The sequence below is a fragment of the Urocitellus parryii genome, chromosome 6, assembly GCF_045843805.1.
Source record: "Urocitellus parryii isolate mUroPar1 chromosome 6, mUroPar1.hap1, whole genome shotgun sequence".
Classification (NCBI taxonomy): Eukaryota; Metazoa; Chordata; class Mammalia; order Rodentia; family Sciuridae; genus Urocitellus; species Urocitellus parryii.
The window spans coordinates 84957794-84974533 of NC_135536.1; the positions used below are offsets into that span (position 1 = coordinate 84957794).

General features: G+C 37.4%; 1 protein-coding gene across 20 annotated transcripts in view; it reads right to left on the reverse strand.

The window, feature by feature from the left end:
* The window catches only part of Meis2 (Meis homeobox 2), a 202203-nt gene that overhangs the window by 172125 nt on the left and 13338 nt on the right, over positions 1 to 16740 (reverse strand). For all 20 annotated transcript variants that reach the window (XM_026390716.2, XM_026390705.2, XM_077799546.1 and 17 more), the window contains one exon: positions 14570 to 14684. In XM_026390716.2, the coding sequence (XP_026246501.1) occupies positions 14570 to 14684 (115 nt within the window). The remainder of the gene's footprint in view (positions 1 to 14569; positions 14685 to 16740) is intronic.

Below are 16740 nucleotides of genomic sequence, written 5' to 3' on the forward strand. Positions count from 1 at the left end.
ACTCAGGAGAAGTACAAGAAATTAATTCAAAAGGGTTGTCATCCCTTGATGATCAAGAAAAGATAGAAATTCTGGACCTCCTCAATGTCCCCAAGCATAACAAAAATGCTTCCTAGGATCCTCCAATAGTAAGGAAGAGACAGGGAAAACTTTGTTGCCAGTAAGTGCAATTAGTATAGATGCTAAACTGGAGATCTAGGACAAGACACAGATAGGTTGGGGGTCTGCAGCTCTGTTTCCCAGTAATTCCCAACCGATGGACAGTATATCCAGTACATTGCTTACCACCTAATACAAGCAGGGCCAAGTCATACACTCCCTAATCCTACATGGATTTTCACCTAGCTTTCAATTCAGTGGAGAGTTTAAAAAAAAAAATAAGTTCGTGTTTGAGAAAGGAAAGTACATCATGTGCTATGCATCAAATTAAGTGTTAATTAATATCAAGAATAATTCTACTGGGATCCTCACTTCAACATTTTTGAGGATGTAGTTGTATGAATCAAGCACTCAGAGTATTCACAGCACCTTGTGTGATTAATACAATGAAGGATAACTGCAAGGATAGCTGGGTTAACAGAACATTCTGTGCAAGAATAGCTCAAGTCCAGGAGACTTCTGACCATAGAGGAAATTGCTTTTTACACAATTGAAAATTGATCCTGAGCCCATGCTGACCCACCTTTTAAATGCAAGATGCAAGAAGGACTCCCAAGGATATTAAACTCTGTCTGAATGTGCTTCAGTGAAAGTAGCAGAGGCGAAGACAGTGTTTTTCAGAATGAGTTCTGAGAAAGAGTGTCCCCAGAGGTAATGCAAGAAAAAAAATCTCAATGGTTAAGATGGGTCTGGGAAGCTCTGTTTCTCTCTACCCTTTGCATATTTAAAATGCATATTAGCAAATTAGGTGATCTGATAATTCCTACACTAGAGGAAATCCTGCTCTACTCTAGGAACCACAAAATTTGTTTGTTTGTTTTAAGTAATGCATATTTAAATATCCCAGGAACCATAATTTTCCAAATATTAAAGATGACTTATTTATTCAATCCTATTGAGTCATTCCTAGATATTAATAATTACAATACCATAAAGATTTACAGAGGGGCTGGGGTTGTGGCTCAGCGGTAGAGTGCTCACCTAGCACGTGCAAGGCACTGGGTTCTATCCTCAGCACCACATAAATAAATAAATAAAATATTTTTCCTAACTACAACTAACAAAAATTTTTTTAAAATAAAAAACATATATTTAAAAAAAGATTTACAGAATGTGTCCTTACATACAAATTTCTAGAATGATGAGGCAGACATGGGACCTCTGTGAATCACAATAATTTAAGTGCTTAAATTACTTCAGAAAGATCGTCAAAGCTTTTTCTTTTTTTTTTTTTTAAGCTATTTGAAATTTATTTCTTCACTCAAAAGAATATCCACTCTTTCAAACAGACAGTATTTCAGGGACGCATACGGGTCTGCTATTTTGACCATGGAAGACATAGTGGAGAATTTGTCATTGGCATTCAAAAGGAAGGCGATTATGTCACTACTCCCATTCACAAATCTTCAATAGGTCCCTATTACCTACCAAATCAAGCACAAATTCCCTAGACTGCTATTCACTGCCCTGCACAATATGGACCCAATCCTCCTTTCAAAAAAAAAAAAAAAATCATTACTATTATTGAAGGCCTCCTACATTATCATAGCACAATGGGGGAGGGGAGGAAGGAGATGCCTAAGACTTAAAAACTGTCCTCAAGAATCTTACAGTCTAGCGGGATAATAAATAAGAAACATATCATTACTATAACACCAGGAGAAACTGATGTGTGTGTCACAAGAAAGAATTGGAAACTGTGCAACGGGTGTTCAGATAAAGGAATTACTTCCAAGTAGAAGTCAGGGTCTGGGGCTGGGGGGCAGGGCTTAGGTCTGGACTGGGCAGGTAGATGTTCCTCCAGCTTGCCAGCCCTTAACTTCTCTTTCTGAGGTACAAATGCAGGATTTCCTGCCATGTTTTTCATCACGGTCTCAGTTGCATGGGTTCAATTTTCAAGTAGTTTAAAAGCAACTTTAAAATTTAAAAGATTTATAACGTTTACTTAATATGAGCTAAATATATAAAATTACTGCCACTTAACACAAATCACATTAATTAATCACTATCCCTCAAAATCCATTAAATTAGGTGTTTTTTTTTAATATTTATTTATTTTTTTGTTATCGGCAGACACAACATCTTTGTTGGTATGTGGTGCTGAGGATCGAACCCGGGCCGCACGCATGCCAGGCAAGCGCTACCGCTTGAGCCACATCCCCAGCCCAAAATTAGGTGTTATTTATACCTTCATTTTAAAGATGAAAAGTGGAGGATAGGAGACTTGCCAAAGACAAGTAATGGATCTGAGGATTTGAAGGAGGGCAGGCCAATGCCAGGGGCCACACCTTTAACCACTACACTACATTGCCCTTAAGTACTGTATTCCCAGGAAGAATCATTATTCACCAACACACATCAAGCCTTTCCACTTCAACAATTTTACATGTATAAATGGAGTATATACTGGTTGCCAGATGTCCATATTTCAAAATTCATGGCAGAAAAAAAAACTATGTAGATTATATGGCATCTCTACCAAGGGAGAGTCCCTCCCTGCATGTTATTCTAGACTGTCTTCTTCCCTTCTTTTCACAGGCAAGATCTCCATCAGTTCTCTATTCTCCATCTCTACTGCCACTGCCTTGAGTCAACCCTCATCTGTTTTCCAAATCATTAGTCCTTATTCTATATTTACTCTTGTGTCCCTCAAATGTATTCTCCGTAACCAATAAGAGGTTTTGTAAATGTAAATTTCACCAAACCTCTTTTTGCTTAAACTTCCTTAAGGGGATTCCCATATTACAAAGTAAGGTTTTTCTGGAACATGCATTAAAAATTCGGGTTCCCAAGCCAGGTGCCATGGCACACGCCTATAATCTGAACAACTAGGGAGGCTGAGGCAGGAGGATTGCAAGTTTAAGCCAGCCTCAGCAACTTAGCCAGTTACTGTCTCAAAAAGCAAATAAATAAAATGAAAAGGACTGGGAATTAGTTCAGGTAAAGTGCTCCTGGGTTTAATCCCCAGCACAAAACAAACAAACAGACAGACAGACAGACAAATAAAATAGAAATCCAGATTTCTCAGGATTCCCCCTGGAAATCTTGATTTGGGGATGTCTGTGGTCTGTCTGGAAATCTGGATTTACATATTTTTTAGGTGCTTCATATCACCAGGAAAGTTTGGTAAACAGTGCTCTACAGGATTAAGTATAAGCTTCTTAGCATGGTAATCAGAATCTTAGCCCCCACTTGCCTCTCCAGCCTCCTTTTCTCCATTAGTCTCTCACACAAACTGCAATGTCAGTCTGTTGTGGCTCAGTGTGTACCATGCAGCTTTGTGTTTCTGGACCTTTGCAATGGCTGTTTCATCAGCTTCCCATTTCTTCCCTACCATGTTTACCTGGAAATACCCACTAAGAACATCCAAACCTTTTTAGACCTCCCCAATTCTGAGAAGCCTCCCACAGATATCCCACAGACATTTTTAGTCACTCCTTTTCTCTGAAATAACTTACAAACTATATTTAAATGTAATATTAGAGACACACATGTTTATTTGTTTACACTTCTGAGTTATTTACTGAATAGTACAAACTCACGGGAAAAGGATCACATCTTATTTACTTTTATATCCCTAGTACTACAATAGTACTTGGCACCAATTATATGATCAATAAGTGAATGAATAAAATATTCTCTGGGTTCCACTTTCAGTCACCTAGAGACTTAAAAAGACAATGTGTAGGTCTCAGGATGTAGCTTAGTGGTAGAGTGCTTGCTTAGCATGCATAAGGCCCTGGGTTCTACCCCCAGCATCATAAAAAGAAAGAAAGAAAAGAAAACCAATAATAAATAAATAAAAGTCAAAGTACATTAAATTCACAATATGAGGTTGTCATTATTCCCACTTATAGGTAAAGAAACTGATGTTTAGAAGAATTGCTGCTTGGAAATGATAGGGTGAAAAGGAGTGTTCGTATCCATGTTTCCAAAACTGCCATTCTCTTTACGCCAGACAGTTCCCTTAAGTATCAGCAAACCTTCCTCAATCCATACTCCCTAGAAGTGAGTATCTGCCATGCAAGAACTAGTTGTATATTTGCTGTGGTGTCTCCTCCATTCCTGGAAGATGGTAAGCTACTGAAGGCAGAGATTCAAGTGTCTTGCTCAGTGAAGATCTCTGTGTATGAAATTTGAATAGCATACACTTAGATGAGGTCTTGAGAAAGGGTCCTGTCTATAGACAGCTGTGTGCCTACACATCACCTCCATGTATAGCAATCTGTCAGAAAAGAACTCTCACAGCCAGGTGCAATGGCACATGCATATAATCCCAGCAATTGGGGAGGCTGAGGCAGGAGGATCACAAGTTCAAAGCCAGCCTCAGCAACTTTACAAGGCCCTAAGCAACTCAGTGAGACCCTGTTTCTAATTATAAAGGGCTGGGAATGTGGCTCAGTGGTAGAGAGCCTCTGGGTTCAATCTCTGGTACCAAAATAAAAACAAAAAACAAAAATGAAAAGGGCACTCATGGGATGGATTCCACAAGCTTTCAATAATCAATGATGTATTGACTTTTCTTTATCACTCACATTTAGGACACAGAAATTTTGGAAGTTTTATTTTAGTGGATGGCATTTGTTATAAATGTTAGCTGGAAAAAGAAATATGAAATTTTACACTCCTAGTCTACTTTTGTAAATCTTTAAACCTAAAGGGAAAAAAAAGGAAAAAGAAGGAATGGTTGAAGGCAACATTAATATCTCTAGCTGGTATGAAGTGTTAAGGAGAGTGTTTTGATTAAGTAAATATTCTGTTGTCTAGAGGCAATATCTATATATACTGTAGAAATTGATAGTCTTTAAATAATTAGAACTCCGTTAAATACATTTAATGATAAAATTTTTCCTGATGATTTTCTGGAATGATGTGGTAGAGTCTGAGCCTCTGTAATAATTATCATTTATTCTACCTGCAAAGTACAGAAATTCCAACAGAGTTCATTTTAATTTGATAATGGAGAATAGAGAAGTTGCTTGTGTTTACAAAATGCCCCTCATACTTAGAAAACAGAATTCTTATATGGAAACCTCCATTTATGTGACTTACATCTTAATTGTGGCATTCTACCATCCTTGGAAAACAAACTCTAGTTCCTAGTCATTTTCTTGCCAAACTGAATTGAGGGAGTTGGGGGGGGGACTCTCCTGAACCCAAAGCAAGAAACAGAAAATATTATCTCACTACATATTTTAAATCAAGGACATAAGAATGTTCATGTTACACCCCTGATGAAAAACTTGCCACCTCTCTCTGTTAAAAGATAAAGTGTACACATAAAAAATAAGACCCATGAATGTAAACATTAGATTCCTGGATCTTGAATTTAAAAGATCACCTAATTCAACCCTATTTTATGGGTGAGCCAAAGTTCAAAAAGACTAAGGGACACATCCAAGGTTATACAGCTAATTAGTGTCAGCACAAGACACAGAAGAGAAATAAAGGAACTAAGTTACTGGTCACGAGCAATGTTATATGCTCAACATATTCAATCTCATGCAATGTAGTCTTTAAGATAAATTTGAGGGTATTTTTTCCTCCACCTTCCAGATAAAGACACTGGATCTCACAGACATTAAAGGAAAAATGGGATTTGTACCCATGTTTGTCTCCTAGGTCACTGCTCTTTTCGATGCAGCTATAATCGGAACACAGGTCTATTGACTCAAAGTTTAAGAGTCTAGACGGTAATCCATTTGCATAAAAAGGTTACTTTTCTGTACAAAGTTTTGCTTTCATCACCCAAAATACTTGCACTTGACTAAAAGCAAATTATGAAAAACTGAAGGACATATGTAGAAAATCAATAAAAACATGTGGAGCCTAAAAGTTCAAAAATTATTTCCAGGTAATTATACACAGGTATAGGAGTTTACCTATGTGTGTGAAGACCAGTGATGTCCCCCAAAGTCAGTCCATCCTAAACAAGGAGGACAAGCAAAACGGACCCTGAGTTCATTATGGAAAGCTATTGGCCACATTAAAGAATTTCTCTAATTAGATTCACCATTACATTTAAAAACACAAATATGTACATTCTTGTATAGATAACATAATGAAAAGAAATCCCATCTCTAGATTCCAAACATATGTTCATAATGTAAGATAACACTAAAGGACACATAAATTTAAAATTTAAGAACCTGCTTATATCCAAAACAATTGTGAGTTTGAGCTCATGGCTGATTGACTTATTTAAGGCCACAATGAATATAACAAGATTTTAGTAAACCAAGTTAATTTTTATCCCTTAATGGCATAATACAAGTTTAATGGATATGTTCCAAATAGTTCATCTATGTCCAGGCAAACACCACAGGATTGACAGGCACAGAGTTGTGGTCAACTCATCCTACATAACAACAACAACAAAGAGAGGATATCTGTTTATAGAGTCAAGAGTGGACTTTCTAATGCTAGATAGGTGAATATATGATAAACCCTACTTTGGAAAAGCAGAGTAAGAAAGAGAGAGAGAAAGAGAGCACGGAAGGGCAGCTGGTCTTGTACCTGGGCACATCAGGAAGACTCATGGGGGAGACCATACTTGGCTTTTCCTCATTGAGAATTCAAGCAAGGTGAGGAACATGTCATAGAGCGGGAATATTAAGCTGGCTCACTTCCATTTTAATGAGGAACTAGATTTCAATAAAGCCCCATATATGCTTTCTTGCTGGCCACTAGAACATTGATGAATAGCTCAAGACTGTCCAGGGATAGATTTTAGTAGACTAAAGTGGTTTCTATCATTGTCTACTATGACATAAAAAAAAATATTTTTAAAGGCCAAATTAAAAACAGATGTCAACACAGGAAGATGAGTGAAAAGTTGTTCTCCTACTACCCATTCCCCAACAAACAAACAAACAAACAAACACAAAACCATAAGAATTTTAACAAACTCCCTGTGGGTAGAAACAGGAAAGAAAGAATGGGGGTGGGGGTAATGACATTGCTTCATTACAGACTATTCTTCTGAAGCCAAGTAAAGACAATGAAGAGAAAAATAGAACATGTGTATTACAATGTATAGCACCAAAAGGCTGTGTTTGATGCTCTGGAGGGCTTCAACAAGTACTGTTCAGCCAAAAATCAATTGAAAAATCAGCATGATAACAGAGCATGAGTTGCCCTATAATAGCCTTAAGACCCCCAAGGCTATTCCAGTCCCTTTCATCTGCCACACTGCACAGACTCTAGGGGACCTCACTTCCCTTCCCCGAGTTCTGTGCCCCTCTGTATTTCTTACTTACTGCTTTGCTCTCCTTTAGAAAGGGTGGGCAACAAGAAATGATGATGTTTTCAAGTGGCTTTTGAGATTTTTTTTCTTTTCTGCTTTATTCTTTATCTTCTCTTGACATTTGCACTCAAATGTATCCTACACCACCCGTCATAGACAATTTCCGCAATATTAAATGGTCAACCATGATCTCTGAATAGCCTAATGAGTGACGGTCATGTGTTCTGAGTGCTTTTACTAATATACTTTACACTGCTCCTTAATAAAATCCCCATTCAGGCTCATGCAAATGTGACACGTAAGCAATCTACAGCATTGTTATAAATATACATATATATTTCATTCCAAGATTTCATCTCAATATTTCTTCAATCACTTCCTCACAATGTCTGGTTTGTTCAATTTATATTTCTACTTGGCATTTGGTGCAAACCCCCAAAGATAAGATACATCTGTCCCTTAGTCACAAATCTTGGCATTTTTACCTTAACTCAATCGTGAAATGATTGGTTGAAATTACCTTGCTTATTAGCAGGATTTCCTCATAATAAAACATTTTATTTCCAAACTTTCGAATTTGACATGAGATGTACCAACTCGGTAGTGACATATCAAAGCGTAAGGAGGACATATAAACACACTGATCTGTGTGAGGGAAGGAAAAGCTAATTGGAAGTCAGCTTCCCTGTGATTATCAGCTTGTTTATGGGGAGGGAGGCTCTTCTGAATGGCACTGTAAATTCATCCCTGATTATAGCGTTAACACCAGAGCTCATTTCCACACAGCTCCCCGAAAGCCCCCCACCCAATCCATTTTGTTTAGTTATAAAGGGCTGTGCACTGTTTTCAGAGAATGACAGTTTCCCATGCTTTGATTTTCTTCAGTTTCAGGAAAAATTAATCAGTCGCACGAGCCAGTTGTCAGATTTCACTTCCCTCTCGGCAGAAAGCACACATATTCATTGTCTGCTATAAGAATAAATTTTAGTAATTTTTCCCCATGTCAATATGAATATTAGACTGACCCAATTAATATGAAATGCTTCTATGCTGCTGGAACAGACAGTGCTACAGAAAGAGCCATTTGCACAACCTGTTCATGATTATGGGCCATAAGGACACAAAGATGGCACACACATTTGTGGACCATCTGAATTCTTATACGGAGAGGGGAGGGGGAAGGGGGAGCGGCATGACGTTCGCTGACTGTCGTGGGTCATGTTTTTTAATCCAGAGTATTGGACATGTAACACAGCAACAAGAGCTGATCATTTTGTTTAATCACCTTTTGGATCTTTGCCAGATGGTCTCTATTGAGAGCGCTGCAAACAGAGAGAGATGAACTGCATCTAACACGCCACCAGAGCTTTCCCGTAAATGTCTGAGAACTGATTCCAACAAGAATTTAGTCTCAGAGCAGAAAGGGATACATTTAAAAACTATGTGCATTAACTATACTTTTCCCCATAGAATCCTCACTTGGCATGAATAATTTACCCACTCTTATGCTAATGGGATCATGAAAGTATCCCTCTGTCTTTAGTGCAGCTATTCTCAGCTTTCAGTAATTACCCCACCCAGTGAAAATAACATGGCTTCTTGCATTGAGCAGCGGACTCGTACCTGACAATTAGAAAGATCATGGCTGACAGTGGAAGGATCCAGAACTGGACAGAGAGCCTCTTGTAGCCTGAGGAAGAGTACTGCCACAGAGTAACACAGGTCGAGGGTGGGGGCGGGAAGCAGAAGAAGAGTAAAAGAAAAGTTCCCCGTTGTCAAGCTGGTCTTTCTTTGACTTATTATCCAGATTTTACTTAAATAAAAAAAGGTTCCTCTTTCTATTACTAAGTGTGAAAGATGGTCGTGACCAGATTAGTTTTTTTTTTTTCAAAGCAATACCTGAGAAAAAGAGCTACAATTATCATTAAAACACAACCACATTAAGTATTTATTTTATCAAAATGTTAAAAAAAATCTCAATAGTGGAAAATCTTCTGCATTCTGCTTCTTGGAGGGGGAATAAAAAGGATTACCAAAAAAAGAAAAGAAAAAAAGAAAACACATTTTCCTACCTCTGTCCACAAAATTCCATGTTAGGTAGTTCACTGTGTAAAAATTATCAGGCTAAAACATCTGGGAAGGAAAGCTATGAAACAGCAGGGAACGTGGCTGGTTTATTGTTTATCTTTTGTTTATGAGGCAGTATTCAAGTTTAATTACTACTCTAAATTAAACTCTAACTGGCATCAGGAGACATCCCTTTACATGACTAAGTTAAAAAAAAAATCTAGAAATCCGAACTCCAGGTTTTTCAAGTAAATTGATACATATAGAAAGAAATTATTCAAAATTAACAGCAATTATAGAAAGCTTTTAAGCATTTATGGGCACCATTCCATGGTCCTAAAGCAATTATTTATTAGAAGAGTTTAATTTTATTTCTAATAGTTACTACACTAAAAAGTCCTAAGAAAATCAACAGAAATTATTGGGGTGTTTGCTGATAGTTTAAAGATGATATTCTTTTTTATTCATTTGGGGGTGAAAGAGAAAGAAAATGCAGTATTAATATTGCATAAACAACAGCTTTGGGACCATGTTTAATTATCAAGTACAGTCTCAGAAAATTTTTTGATACAATTAGGACAGGAAGGAAAAAATGTCATTGTGTTTATTATAACAGTAAGTGACCAGTTTAGGATGAACCTAGCTCTAGGAAAAATAAAAGTTAAAACCAACTAGCAAAAGATTATGCCAGATGGCATCTGTCATATTGTATTTAGGGTTATTTTAAAGAGATTGCCGCCACTATGAAAACATTCCATTGACAGAGTTTTCCTAGACTGAGTAAGAAATCCCAGTAGAACACATTCAGGACCCATAGTAAAGGGTTTGAGGTTTTGGGTTTTTTTTCCCCCCTCTTTCCTTAAATATATAACTAGAATATTTTGGTGGGGGAAAAAAATACTGTCTTATAACTATACCATGTACTATAAACTCCACAATGCAATAAGATCTTAGATGTTTGCTTATCTACTTACATCCACTACTGAGGGAATATTTGTAGACTTCAATATCATGATTGCTAAAGGACTGTATAATAACTAAATAAATATCTAGCTATGGAATACTAGCCTCGTTGCCTGAATGATAGATGGGGGCATTGACGGAGGGGTTTGGTGGCAGAATAGAGGAGAACTATGCTGGCTCAGACAGCCCTCTGTCCTGAAAGACTGGAGCTCCATAGATGCTAGATTGCTAATGTATTTAGGTTAAACTGGGTCTGGCAACAGCATGGTTAACGTGTGTGTGGTGTGCAGTGTGAGCTCAGCAGTTACTGGGCCAACTGTCTCGGTATTTCTGGGAATCCTGCCTATTCACAGTGCAGGGATTGTTCAATTGCTGCAAAATGTACAAAATGAATTTTACAAAAATGAATTGTAAGGAAGGCCCCATTACAACGATTTTACAGCAAAGATGTCAACATCAATTTTTCTTTCATGCATAGCTAATGATTAAAACAGCAATATTCCATTTGCCTAAGACAATTTATTTCATATTGGCACATCAAAATATTGAAATACAAAGTTATCTTTACTCTACCCTTTTTATTCATTGCTGCTGAACCCATACCATTGTTCAAACCAGGAAAAATAAAACAAACTTGGCACGAAATACTTAAAACAAAGGCTCATCAATATTCTCCAATTTGTCAACATCTCAATTACAGCACTGGAAAAAATGTAAATTTCATGTGCTCTAAACACTGAGGGGTCTATTCTCTTGCCAATTCACATGCGTAGCTCCCATCAGCGTTAATGGGAGTTACACAAACCCATCAATAATAATAATACTTTGTACATATATTGTGCCTTTCATCTAAGGCTCTCAAAGTGCTCTAGGAACAAGGGGGCTGCTTCCTACTCTTTACTCTGGCAAAATACACAATGCAACACAAAGCAGCTTTTGACTCAGCAGGTACAGAATGAGGGACCCCAAGCCTTATTATCAAGCCCCATTTTACTGATGGGAAACCAGACACAAAGAGGGCCAGTTACTTCTCCACAGCCCTGAGTCTGCACCCTAATTCTATCCTTGAAAAACCAGATTTCCTTCCTCATTCTAATGTGACTAACAAGACAAACACCCTCCCTTTGGCTGCTTTTAGCAAGAGAAATCAGAGTGAATGAAAAGTCTGGTTCATATTTATATAGTTTACTGCTAGGCATGTGCTGTTGGAAATATACAGTCAAGTCAGGTTTTATATTTTACTAACTTTATTTCTTAACAGTATTTTAAAAATTTGTTTTTTTTTTTTTTTTCCTTTCAGTTTGTTGCACAAACACTGAGGAGGAAAAGATGACCTTTCACCTGTGTAACTGTAGCTCTTTCACTATCAGGTAATAAAATGAGGCATTTTTAGGTTTCAAAGTAAAGATTTGTATGAATCACTATAGCAAAAATATTCACAAAATTTATAAAGCAACATAAATGCATGTATTGTTTTATAGCATATGGCTATTAAAGTTTAATTTAAAATGTGTATGAAAACATTGTATTTAGTACAATTCATCCCTATTTTTTCTGTTTATCATAATTTGTTTTGAAACTGAATCGTTTTACAGTTTTCCATATGCCTGTTGTGCTAATAAATTCTGAATAAGCAAGAAAACTCTTCTAAACTTGGTTTCCAATGAAACATTATAATATATTTAATACAAAGAACATAAATTTCTCTCCCAGGTTTTCCATTATACATCAACCCTAAGATTTAACCTATGATAAGCATATGCGATTTCAGTCAATATCTCTGTTGACTTTGCCCTGAAGCAGATAATTAATCTTGCCCACTGAAAGCTACTCTGGACAATTCGGTGAGACTAAATATCAGAATATCTTGAAAACATGTTTAAAAGATTAATATGGGCATGGGTATGACAAAACACACTTAAACCTAGCCTTCCAAATTTGGAGTCTGCTGTCAAACAGAACAAAACAAAAAACCAGAAAAACTTTATACATGTGTTTTAAGCACAGACACCAGGTAGGAAATTCTCCCTGCTTACTCTCCATCTTAGAGCAATCAGAACTTTTTTTCTCTCAAACTTTAACACAGGAAAATGACAGACTTCCTACTGCTCATACACATAAGCTACCGTGTCCATTCTTTAATCCCACAGAGATATGATTAAAGGAACAAAAATCCTTCAGGGATCAAATCCTTCAACATGGGATAAGTGGGTGCGGCTACCCACAGCACAGAGGTTGGTGTGAATTGTTTCTACCCAGAGTGTCAGTCTCAGAACTCTTCTCTTTCCTGACCCCAACACAACAAAACAAAACTAACTAACCAAAATGATAAAACTTTGCGCTTGCCTGTTGCCGTCACCATTCCCTGCTTGGAACCCTAGGGTCTTCTCTCTCCCGCCTCCTCTTCTCTCTGGCCCTTCCTGCCATCCCTCTTGCCATAACTCAACTAACCCAACAGAACCAGTCAGTTTTAAATTTCAGTTGAGACCTTGGTGACCTGTTAATGAATCTACAGAGAGGGGAAAAGCTCACAGTGTTGAGTTATGCCTGGTGTTGCTAGCTGACTTGGAGTCAGAAATGCTTGAAGCGTTAACGTAATTGCAAGAATGTGAAAAATGAAGCGCTGGGCTCCTGAGCAAAGTGAAAGGTCAAAGCCAGCCTCACACACAAGAAGTCTCTGGAAGATAGCCTCATTAGACCATTAGGTCTGCTTCTCCCTTCCCCTCTTTTGTACAATGTTTAGGGTGTTTTGTTTTTATTAATAGATTCGGTTCACCCTTTGTGTTGTTGGTGGTGGGAGGATGGAGTGATAGAAAGCTTTTCGGATTTAACCACACTGAGAAGTCCACTGTGGTGTGGAACCACAGTCAAGTCATTACATTGCACATTCACTGAAAGCTATGCACAAGTTACCTTCGAAATGCCTTAAAATTTAGCTTCTTTTATGGATAGTCTAACTGGTGCTCTAAAAGATGTATATAAAACCTAAATAGACACAACTCACAAGTTCTTCCAGTTTGTCATCTCTGTGTCAGTTGCAACTTGCTTAGAGGTAGATTCTAATTTGGACCCACTCACAAACAAAAGGCATCCTAGAAAGGACATTTTTTTTTTTTCTAGACTCTCCTAGAAACCCAGGAATCACAAATCCCTGGCCAGAAACTTGGAGGAGGGAAGACACCCACCCTACATCAACCACCCCCCTTGAAATGGCATATATAACTACAGCTCAAGCTGTTAAACTGGCCTCTACTTGGAAGCCTGTCTAATGCTTAAATATTGTGGCCATAAACACAGTCATAATAGAGATGAAATAGACCTAGGAGATCAGACACCATCTAATGTAAAATATTAAAAAGTAAAATCTATACACTTTCCTGGCCCACATTCAATAACGCATCTTCCTTTAAATTATCATTTTAGCCATAGAAGAGTCATCCCTACCAATATATAATTGCTCTCTGTGCAATATGTGAGTTTAAAATGGTAATATTTATTCCAAATTGCACTAGGTTTCCTTGGCATCTGCAGTTGACGTCCCTTGTCCTCTGATTATTCTAATTTTTAGGAATTGTGATAAAAGTCACCATGTTAGCTGAATGGAAATAGGGACAAATAATCTAAGAATCTCAAAATTCTTCTTTCCAAGATAAGATTCTGCATAACAGTCCCCCAATATTTCTGGAGCTCTGAAGAACAGACTTCTTCATTTTGTGTGTTTTAGAGGCATAATTGCTTGATTATAGAGAACTGATATAGTCAACATTGCAAGCAAACTATCCTGTTTATAGTGCAATTCAAACTACTAAATTGTAGCAGTAAAGAGGTCTGTCCTTCCAGTTACATACACTGGCCAGAGTAAAGTGTAGATAACCAAATTTGTAAAAGAATTGGCAGAACTAATCAATTGTTATTGTAATGCCTACTTGAAGATTAAACAGCTCACTTTGATTTTTTTCCAGTAAAGTAAGTTAAGAAGAGGAAATACTGAAATACTGTCTCCCTTAATAGTAGCCGATTATCCTAACCTGCCACTCTCCTGTTTACACAGAGACAGATGCACTGGATATCACAAAATACTGAAGTTATTTTAGTCCTGTCTACTTTACACAAAGAAGACATCTGGCCTTTTACCTTGCTCACTGCTGTTGTCTCCACTCTGGGAAGCATGGCCCCCACTGGAGGGTCCGGGGGTGCCTGCTGAGTGGGTCGAGGTTGCATCGTCGTGGTCTCGCCAGGATGAAGGGTTCTGATATCAGGATGCCAAGGAATTTTTCCACAGTTGCCATTTCAGCCATAAGTGAGGAACCAAGAAGAGAGGTGCAGAGGGAGACACAAAAATGTGTATTTATTAGTATTTGCAGAACTAGGCATACACGCATGCCATGTTATGGTGAGCAGTCTTTCCAGTAATAAGTCCAAGAAAGAAGAAAGATACTCTAGAACTTGACTTATGGTTACATCTGTCATATATATTTGTTAGAAATAATAGATATACACTTTAAATGGATGCATTTTATTATATACAAGTTTAAACCACAATCAAGTTCATTTTAAAAGGAAAAGAAAACTACCTAGAAATGTAAAAGTCTTTTAAACTTTTATTAGCTTAATTAGGGCAACTCTTTCAAGAAATAGGTTTCAACATACTTTGATACTAAAACTTCAGAATAGTAACATCTATGAAATTCAATGATTGCCTTTAAAAAAAAAATCACGGACTCAAGAAGGTCCAGGACAGCCCTCTACATCTTCCAAATGCATTGCCCTAAAATAGCCTGTATGAATGCTCGAAATTGTCATGACCTCACCAACAGATGCAATGACGTAACTACATCAATACCTAATCAGTTATTGATCTCTGCTTAATTTACACAAATAATAATTTAAAAATAAAACAAATCTGAGCTAGGTTAGACTTTCACTTGAGCTTCAAGGAAGCTTTAAATGACTATGCAGTGATTTTTCCTGGAAGAACTACTTGTTTCAAAGGACATGCAAGGCAACCAAAAGTTGTGGCTCTTGCTACTTTGCGAGTGTATTCTTCTGTTCCTCCTCCCTTTTCCTGATCATTCCCAATACCCTGCTGTTGCTTAAAGGAAAACAGGAATTCTAATGTACAGGAAGGACTTTATCAGCACCACATGAAGGCAGGCAAGAGATGGAATTTCCTCTGGCAGAAATGGAGAACAGGAACCACACATGAAACACAGCAGCCTTGAGGCCAGAGCTGTGCACTTGTCACCTGTATGTGACAATTGCAGCCAAGTCTGAACTCCTACTGGCAAGTGAGTTCTTTGGTGGAGCATAATGAGGAACAAGTTTTTTTTTTAATATCAGTTTCTCAAAATGTACCACTACTTTTTACTAGGATTGATAAATAAGGACTCAGACAAACCTATAAGCAAATAGGCAACTTGAAAACCTCTTGACTGTCTGAAAATAATATTGCCAAGTTGCCATTATGTATAGTTTATCAAGAAAAGAATCAGTTTGTCATTTTTCTCAACAGCAACTCCATAATGTACATATAGCATATAAAATGTTACCAAGATGAAACCAGAAACCAAAGGGAGACAAAATAAGAAAACATTTTTATCTGGAACAACAAAAGAAAGTTTCCCCCTATAGATCTGCTACAAACTGATTATAAATTAACATTTGGCATTTTTGATAGATGATGAAATAACCCAGAGATCGATGGATTAATAACATCCATATCAAATAATGCTATTGGCACTGCCATCAGGCAAGCAATTGATTCACAGTGAAAAACCCTGAGCAGAAATTTCATGATTATAAATATGGACCAGGTATAGATCTCTAAAATAAAGATATGTTAGAGAAAGTAGATTAGGGAATGAAATTGAATGGGATAAAATAAAAACCAAGTTCTCTGTTGCCTGTATGAAGACAAAGTCACTCCTGTGAGCTCTCTTTTTATCTAAGCTAGAAACCACTCCAGTAGTGTCAACTTAAAGGCAGACAGAGTGCAGGGGCTTTCCTAGTTTTGCAGCCTCTTTGTGTCAGCTGTTTGCTGGATATGATCAGATAAAGTGCTAGAAAAATGACATGAAAAAGAAGAGAGAAAGAATGGCATGGCATGGGTTTACTCCTGCACCAGCACAGGCAAGAGTCTTCTTTTAGAAAATGCAATGACTACAACACGTTCACCTAAACTAAACTTTTCAGTGTACACAGCAAGTGATGTTAATTTTATGCACTGCGGGCTTTTTATTAAGCCGCTGCTATAAAAGCTCCTTACCCCTCATGAAAATTACAATAATTAGGCAGTAACACCTCAA